This window comes from Tenrec ecaudatus, chromosome 1, assembly GCF_050624435.1.
Source record: "Tenrec ecaudatus isolate mTenEca1 chromosome 1, mTenEca1.hap1, whole genome shotgun sequence".
NCBI classification, from domain to species: Eukaryota; Metazoa; Chordata; class Mammalia; order Afrosoricida; family Tenrecidae; genus Tenrec; species Tenrec ecaudatus.
In genome coordinates, this window is record NC_134530.1 from 5,964,949 (window position 1) to 5,972,846 (window position 7,898).

Here is a 7,898-nt window from a genome sequence, read left to right on the forward strand (position 1 = left end):
TGCTGTTGAGCCCTGGTAGCAGCCAAGAACCAGAGCCGCAGGCTGCATGTGCAGAACCAGAGCCGCAGGCTGCATGTGCAGAACCAGAGCCCCAGGCTGCATGTGCCGGTGACACTCACTATAACCCAGCTGGAAAACTGAAACATGCTTCTCTAAGAGTTGACGGAGGGCAGGTGGGGAGCTGGGAGGTGTTAGCGTCCCTGCGCTCTTTCCCTTCCCTGAATGGTGGCCAGGCTGCCTGGGCTCAACTCGACCCCCACTTCCGTGACCGTGAGCAAGTCCTTCTACCCCTTCGTGGCCTCAGTTTTCCTCATCTATAAAATGGGTGAAGGCCATGACCTGCCTCGTTAGCTCTCCTGGGAGTGTGGAATGACTCCGTACATGTGGCATGGGTGGAACAGAGCAGAGTCCTGGCTCGTTAAAAGGTAATAGGGGTGGATTTGGGCTCCTAGCAGGTCCCAGGCCTGACTTCTGCTTGCTGGTTAGCCTTCAGGAGCCTTCAGCTCTGAACACCCTGTCCCATCCTCTCCCTTCCCTCCCTTCCTCCTCACCTACCTCTCCCACTCTGCTCCAGCCACACAGGCCTCCTTGCTGTTCCCCCACCTTGCCAGGCCCGGTCCTGCTCCAGGGCTGTGCCCTCTGCCTGGGAAGCTGTCCCCACACCCTCCTTCCATCATCCATCATTTTTGTGACAAATACTTGACTTGAAGTCATTTTCTTCGGGTCTCTGTGCACAGGATCTGTTTCCCCACCAGGTAGCCCTGGTCTGTCCTGACTGGCGCCGTCTGCGGAGCCCAGCCCACCGTGGGTGCTCCTCAGAGGAGCGAGCAAACAGATGGGTGTGCTGATTGGGTGGATTTAAAAGGACAGATGACAACTGAGACCACAGGGTTTAGGATTCAGTCAGTGCTTAATCAGCAGGGGTGAGTTTCTTGAGAGGGGTGGTAGGAAGCTGGACCCCCCCCCCACTTTGGGATCTGAGTTACTAGTTGCCTCACTTCTGTGTGTCTGTCCATCCATTGCTAAGGAGCCCGACAACGCTTCATTAAGCGCTCAGCTGCTAACCCATAAGTCAGTGGTTCAAGACCACCAGCCGCCCCCCAGGGATAGCCTTCTTTTGTCCAGATGACCAACAACAAACCAAACTTGGGGCGGCAGAGTGGATTTGGATCTGCAGAGCCACACTGCAGAACCGCCCGAGGGGGTTCCACATCTGCCCGTCTTTATGACAGAAGCAGCCGGCCACGTCTCTCGTCCCTGGGGTTACCGGCTGGTTCCAAGCTCTAAGCCAAATTCTCCCAAGGCTGACTTTGATCAGAACCACCCCTACTCCCAGAGTTGGTTTGCAGCCCTCCCCCGTTCTCAATTCAGGGGACCCACTTCCTATGGACACCACAGGTTATCAGGGACCCCGTGAGTGCCCACCAACTCCACAGCTCCTGGAGACAGAGTGGGTCAGGGGGCAGAGGTAGTGTTGTCAGATGCCATCGAGTCAGTAGAGCAAAACACTGCCCTGTCCGACCCCATCCTCACAGTCGCTCTTATGCCGAGCCCGTGATTGCGGGCACTGTCAGTCCATCTCCTCCTGGCCTTCCTCCTTTCCACTGGCCCCCCACTAGGCCTAGCACGATGTCCTCCTGCGGGGACTGGTCTCTCCTGACAACGTGTGTAGAGTACCGGAGACCAGGGGGCAGAGAGCCTGAGCTCAAATCTCAGTTCTATTTAGTTTTTAGGTGCCCGTGGACAAGGCCTTATGCTCTTGGAGCCTCAGTTTCCCCAGGGGCAAAGTAAGAATACTACTGCCTCCCTAGGGGCCCTCTGGATGGAATCAAATGGTTAAGCAATCAGTGGGCTGTGCCCATACACCCAGCAGCGCCACCGAAGAACTGGCCAGTTTCTGAGATTTCGGTGGAGCAGTGCGTTCTGCGCTGCAGTCGTGGCGCGGCTGTGAGTCGCTGTGCAAACGATGACAAGACCAACTGCTTCCCTCCCATCCCAGCATCTGACCAAACCGGGCCATCACTAAGTCCCTGGTTTGGCTTGGTGGGGGGTGGCTGCTGGGCCCCGGTGGAGGCAGGGAGAGCGGCCAAGCAGGGAGAGCGGCCTGGCTCATGGAAATCGCATGCAAATGCAATGCAAACCCCACGCAAACGCGGGCCCATCGCCGGCGTGGGGGGGCGCTCGCTGACCCCGCGGGCTGTGTCTTGGCGGAGGCTGGTCGGGCGCTGACCAGCAGGAGAGGCGTCCGCTGGCCTGCAGTGCCGTGTCCATGTTTACAGCCGGCCGCCCGCCAGGCGCCCCGCGGCCGCCGCTGGGCGGGGAATGGAGACGCGGCTCGGGCGGGGCTGCGAGCGCTGGGTTATTAGGCGCCTACTGTGTGCGGGGAGCCCCACGCGGCCCAGCAGAGGGCTTCGGGGGCCCCTCGCCTGCGCGCGCCCGGGGAGGTTTCCTGCAGGAGCTGAGCGGGGAGAAAGGGAGGGGGAGGGGATGGACGGAGAGCGGCGTCGCGGTGGAAAGGCCTGGAGGTGGGACGCGAGGTCCGGGCAGCTTCACTCCAACGCGGCCCACTGCTGGTCATTAGTTTACCCATCCGGAGGGGAAGCCGGGGCCCCGGAGGGGCAGGCAGTCACCCGAGGACATCAGTAACTAAGCGACAGCGGTCCCGCCGCCAGACGCAGCTCAAGCACCGGCCCTGCCCCGAACCTTTGTCCCGCAGCGCCTCCTGCCGGTATGGCCTCGCCTCCCCGCACTGCGACCTGCTGCTGGCGGTTCCCTGCCTCCTGCCTCCGGGCCTTTGCACTGGTGGGCCATCCTGCCCATTCTAAAAGTCTCGGCTCCATGATCCGCGTCTCTCCCGCCGGGATTTTCCCGATCGTGTCGAGTGGTTCCTTGGTGAATCGTGTCTGCGTTATTTTTGACCATTAACCAGGAGTTGTTCCAGGTCAGGTTCCCCCATACACACGCCCACCCCCAGCTGTGTGCCCAGAGCCCCGCTTGCTGATGGACTGACCGTGCCCGCGCCCACAGGCCGAGGATGCAGCGCTGGAAGGCGGCGGCCTTGGCCTCGGTGCTTTGCAGCTCCGTGCTCTCTGTCTGGATGTGTCGAGATGGCCTATTCCTTAGCCAGCGCCTGGCACCCGCCCGGACCCCACTGCGCCGGCCGCCTCGCACCCTGGACGCCCGGATCGCCCGCCTGGCCCAGTGTAAGCTCCTCCCGTTCTCATTTAGGGTGGACATGAAGGAGTCTTGCTAGTGCAGTGGGTTTCACGTGGGCTGCTAACAGTCCAGTTAGCAATTGGATCCCACCAGCGGCTCCTGGGTTTAAAAAAAAGAGGCTTTTTATTCTAGTCAAGATATACAGCCTGGGAAGCCCACGATTCTACTCGTCCTGTAGGGCCTCTATGAATCAGCTCAACTGGTCAGCAGGGAGAAAGGGGTTTATGTATGTATGCATGTATGTATGTATGTGGATGGCCCAGCAGCATGGTGCTAACCAAGATTGTATGAACCCACTCAGCTCTAGGCAGAAAGCCCTGGCCCTCTATTCCCATGTAGATTCCAGAACCCCCTCGGGGCTGTTCCATTGGACACGGGAACTTGTAACATCAACACCAGTCATGGTGGAACTTGAGTTTGTGGAGTGGGGTGACCAGGCTTTCTTTAGCAGGAGGAGGGAGGGTGCAAATCCCCCCCAACGGCCTGGCACGTAGTATGGTGTGTGTGTGGGGCGGGGGTGCTGGGAACTGTGGTCTCTTGGCTCAACTGTCAGAAGGAATTAGGCTCTGAAGTTGAGGGGGGCCAGATGGAGATTAGCTCCGGGCAGTCTGTCTGGGTGCCCCCCCCACAGCCCCGCGGGAGGTGGGTGATGGGGGGTTGGGAGGTTTAAGTCCATGATGCACCAGGGTGGACAGGGACCAAGTGGAGTGAGGACAGAGAAAGATCTAGAGGCAGAGAGCGAAATCTGAGAGATGGTGGGGAGAGACACAGACCCGCACGCACCCTAAGGTGTGGCTCAGGCAGGGATCCGCCCAACACCTCACTCACCCCTGCCCCTGCCCAGCAGCAGGTTCCTTGGGGAGGCCTGATGCATAGGCCCAATGGGTGCGCGCGCGTGCACACACACGTGTCCCCGCGAGCGCGCTGGCGCAGGACTGGGCGTGAAGCAGGCAGACGCGTGCGGGGCGCCTGCAGGCGCGGGCCGCTGGAGCCTGCACGTCCACACCCGTCCTGGCGGCCCACACAATCCCTCTTTCTTGTCTTCACAATGGACAAGGGTGGCCCCCGGCGCGGGTTCCACTTCCGCCCCGCCCCCTACAGACAGAGCAGTTCTCCCCAGGACACTGGGACCCAAGGACCCAGGCGGGGCCCCCCCTCCCCAACCACCCTGAGCCCGTGTGTTGTGTGTTCCAGGACCCCAGGCGAAGCACGAGGGTGGAATTCCAGGCGGCTGGGAGGGTCTCGGCCCAGGGCGGGTGCCTGCCTGTCTGGTTTCCTGTCCTGGGCCAGCCCTGCTTCGGAGTGTGTGGGGGGGGGGCTGATCCCCAAAGCTGCTGGAGGGTGGCATTGCATCCTGTCCCTTTGCATCCCAGACCCCGTGCATGCAGCCAGCCCACTTTTGGAAGGGGCAGAGGACTGGGGCTCTGTTGTCTCTATCAACCCACCAGTGACCCCCAGACACACACCTCTGGGGTGGGAGCTCTGGGAATGATCTAGGTTGGCATCTACTTGCCAGAGGGCACTCCTGGTCAGCCCAGCCTAGTGGTCCTCCTTCTCCAGCTATGGCAGGTACTGTAAAAACCGCATGTACTGTCAGGAAAACTGAGGCACTGAGCAGGGCCAGCTCCTGTCTGCAGCTGCAGCCAGCCTCAAAGCCTGCATCTGTCTGGCTTCTGCGTCCAGCCTTAGAAACGATTCAACCCACTCCTGCATAGCGGGGAGCCCCTTCCCTTAGGCCCCTCAGGAAGCTCCCTCTGTGACAGCCAGGTGCAGTACCCCTGGGGCAGGTGGGGACCTCACTGAGGATTTCCTCTCCAAACCACAAGCATGACTGCCACCTGCCTGGTGGCTGGGAAGCCCTGTCTGCCTGGCGGTCTACCTTCAGTGCTGTCACCACCATTCCATTTCTCTTTCTCTCTCTCTCTTTCTCTCTCTCTCCCTCCCTCCCTCCCTCCCTCCCTCCTTCCCCTGGGTCTGTGTTGCTCCAGTCAGGGCTGCAAATAGACTGGGGCTTCTCTGGGAACCAGAGGGGAGCGGGGCTTTAGGCACAACATAGACTCAGGCTGGAGCCTTGGGAGGCCGCCTGCTGGTAGCATGGCCTTGGACTCTTCTTTCCTCACACAGGACCCTAGAGGCACAATGGTTACGCGTTCACCTTCAAACCACAAGGTTGTCCGTTCGACCCCATCCAGCAGCTCAGAGGGAGAAAGATCAATGTAGGAAGCCTTACAGAGCAGTTCTAGTCTGTCACATAGGGTTTGTAGCAACATGGAATTCTCTGAGATTAACTGCTGTCCCCTCCAGGGGGTGTCCCATCGCCACTCTGTATTCTCAGAGGCCCAACTCTGATTTGGTTGGATGGGGAAACTGCTAAGTGGTGGACAACCCAGGGTGAGGTGGGGGGCACTACAGAGAAAGTGAGTTAACGACTGACTTGGTACCTGGGGCAGGGCAGCACAGGGATGGGGTCCAGAGCGAGTAGTGGGGATCAGTGGGGAGGGGAAAGTGGGTCCCAGCTCAAAGGAGAGCATGAGGGAAAGTAGCTCCCCGACCCCCGGCGCTGAGAAAAGGCTAGTAGGGTGTGAGCAGCCATCAGGGTCCAGTGTCGGGGCTAGATCCGAACCCCAGGTCGGTGTATAAAGCCCTGGGAGACAGAGCAGCAGGGATCAAAGACGGTGCCGCAGCGTCCAGGGCGCCCCAGAAAGGCTCTGGTTTTGCAGATGAGCCTGGGAGGGTGGGGGGAACCCCCTGCTGACCCTGTCCCCCTTTTCTCTCTCTCCATCCCCGCAGACCGAGCACTGCTGCAGGGCGCCCCAGATGCGGTGGAACTGCGCGACCTGGCGCCCTGGGCCGGGAGGCCCCCAGGTGCACGCCGTCGGGCGGGGCCTCGGCGGCGGCGCGCGCGCGCGCGCTCCAGCACGCGGCCGTGCGGGCTGCGCGAGCTCGAGGTGCGCGTGAGCGACTTGGGCCTGGGCTACACGTCGGACGAGACGGTGCTGTTCCGCTACTGCGCAGGCGCGTGCGAGGCGGCCGCGCGCTTCTACGACCTGGGGTTGCGGCGCCTGCGCCAGCAGCGGCGCGTGCGGCGGGAGCGGGTGCGCGCGCAGCCCTGCTGCCGCCCGACGGCCTACGAGGACGAGGTGTCCTTCCTGGACACGCACAGCCGCTACCACACGGTGCACGAGCTGTCGGCGCGCGAGTGCGCCTGCGTGTGACCCTACCTCACCCGGCCGGGCGGGACGGCCCGCGGCAGACTGACCGCGCGCAAACGAGGCCGTCGAGGCCCGCCCTGGAGACGGACTCTCGGGAGGAGAGGATTGTCCCGACATAAAGTGTGGGAAAATGAAGCCAGGCTCGTGCTTCCGCGCTCCCCAGGGCTCCCCAGCGTCAAAGGAGCCGGTGGGGGAGAGGGGGTGATGGGTGTCATCTGCAGCGGGGTGAGGCTTTGGGGAGAGGGGAGGAAAACATGCATAGAGCAGGATCATGGAAAAGTGGGGGCAGTGTTTGGGGGAGAAGTGTTCCCACCTGCCCCTCCCCGCTAGGTGGGCTTGTGAGGAGGAAGCGCGAGGCTTGCCGGGGCAGAGGGAGATGAGACTGAGGTCTGCGTGGACCCAAGCTGCTTTGCCTGATGGCCCGTCCCATCAGGGTGAACTCCCAGCCGCTATCTTCTTTCACAGCTAAAAATACCCGCGCAGCCCACCTCCGGGGTGGGGGTGGGGGGAGGAGGCTGAGCCAACGCTTGTTGGAGCAGAGCTGAATCCCCAGGGACCTGGGTCCTGGACCCATAAAAGCCTTGGCTGGGCCAGAGGGGGGATTTACGACGCCCCCCAGGAGAACTGAAAGTACGCTGAGCTGTGTTTATATTCGCCTGCGGTGTCACCTTGATGCTTGACAGGCCGGCTGAAGGGCTGGGCTCTGGTGGGTCTCATAGTCTGGGAAGGGGGAAGGGTCCAAGTGTGTGTGTGTGTGTGTGTGTGTGTGTGTGTGTGTGTGTGTGTGTGTGTGTGTGTGTGTGTGTGTGTGTGTGTGTGTGTGTGTGTGTGTGTGTTAGAAGAGGGCCATCACGAGGAAGTCTCATCCTGATTCACGCCCCAGACTGGGAGCTCTGTAGGTTACCCCTAACCACCCTCTCGAAGGCATTCTCCTAAGGCCTGGCTCCACCCCTCCTCCCTGGTCCTGCCCCTTCCACTGACCAGGCTCCCACATCTTCCCACACGTCTGAGCTCAGGGCCACCCTTCCAGACCGGTCCTCATTCCAAAGCTGAAACTGTCCTCAGGGGTCCACCAGCCAGAATCCCTCCCCCAGGACTCTGGCTGCACCTGGAGACACTTGAAGGCAGCTAACAAGCAGGACTTCCAGGGAGCTGGGAACTCAGGGTTTGGAGTCAGGGCTGAGCCGGAACCTGTGGGTGGTCTGCTCAGAAAGCAGTTCCCGGGCCTTGGCTGGCTGGGGTCCCTGTCCACCCCCACTGCCTCTGACTGTGAGGTTTGAGGCAGGGGTGGAGGGGTAGGGGGGTGGCTTTCTCACCATCTTGGCTGGGTCGGTCCAGCCATGCAGAATGATCCGAGTCTCCAGAAGCTGGGCAAGCCCAGGTGACATTTGCTCAGAGCCTGAGTTTCCCTACCAGGAAGGACCCTGGGTGTCCTGGGGAGGCCTCTAGTTCCAACCTGTTGTGTCCAGG

The 7,898-nt window shown here is 61.3% G+C and overlaps 1 protein-coding gene across 1 annotated transcript; it reads left to right on the forward strand.

Annotated features, from left to right (window-relative positions):
• Positions 1 to 3,034: 3,034 nt before the first annotated feature.
• Positions 3,035 to 6,431, forward strand: NRTN (neurturin). Its single transcript, XM_075535661.1, has 2 exons — positions 3,035 to 3,203; positions 6,007 to 6,431. Exons 1-2 carry the CDS (start codon positions 3,035 to 3,037, stop codon positions 6,429 to 6,431), a joined length of 594 nt encoding a protein of 197 aa, XP_075391776.1.
• The last annotated feature ends 1,467 nt before the right edge of the window (positions 6,432 to 7,898 follow it).

Excerpts from the sequence above, each read along its gene's own strand:
- NRTN (XM_075535661.1), top strand. The coding sequence starts at position 3,035 with ATGCAGCGCTGGAAGGCGGCGGCCTTGGCCTCGGTGCTTTGCAGCTCC. Across the intron at positions 3,204-6,006 it reads GATCGCCCGCCTGGCCCAGT|ACCGAGCACTGCTGCAGGGC; the intron begins GTAAGCTCCTCC and ends CCATCCCCGCAG.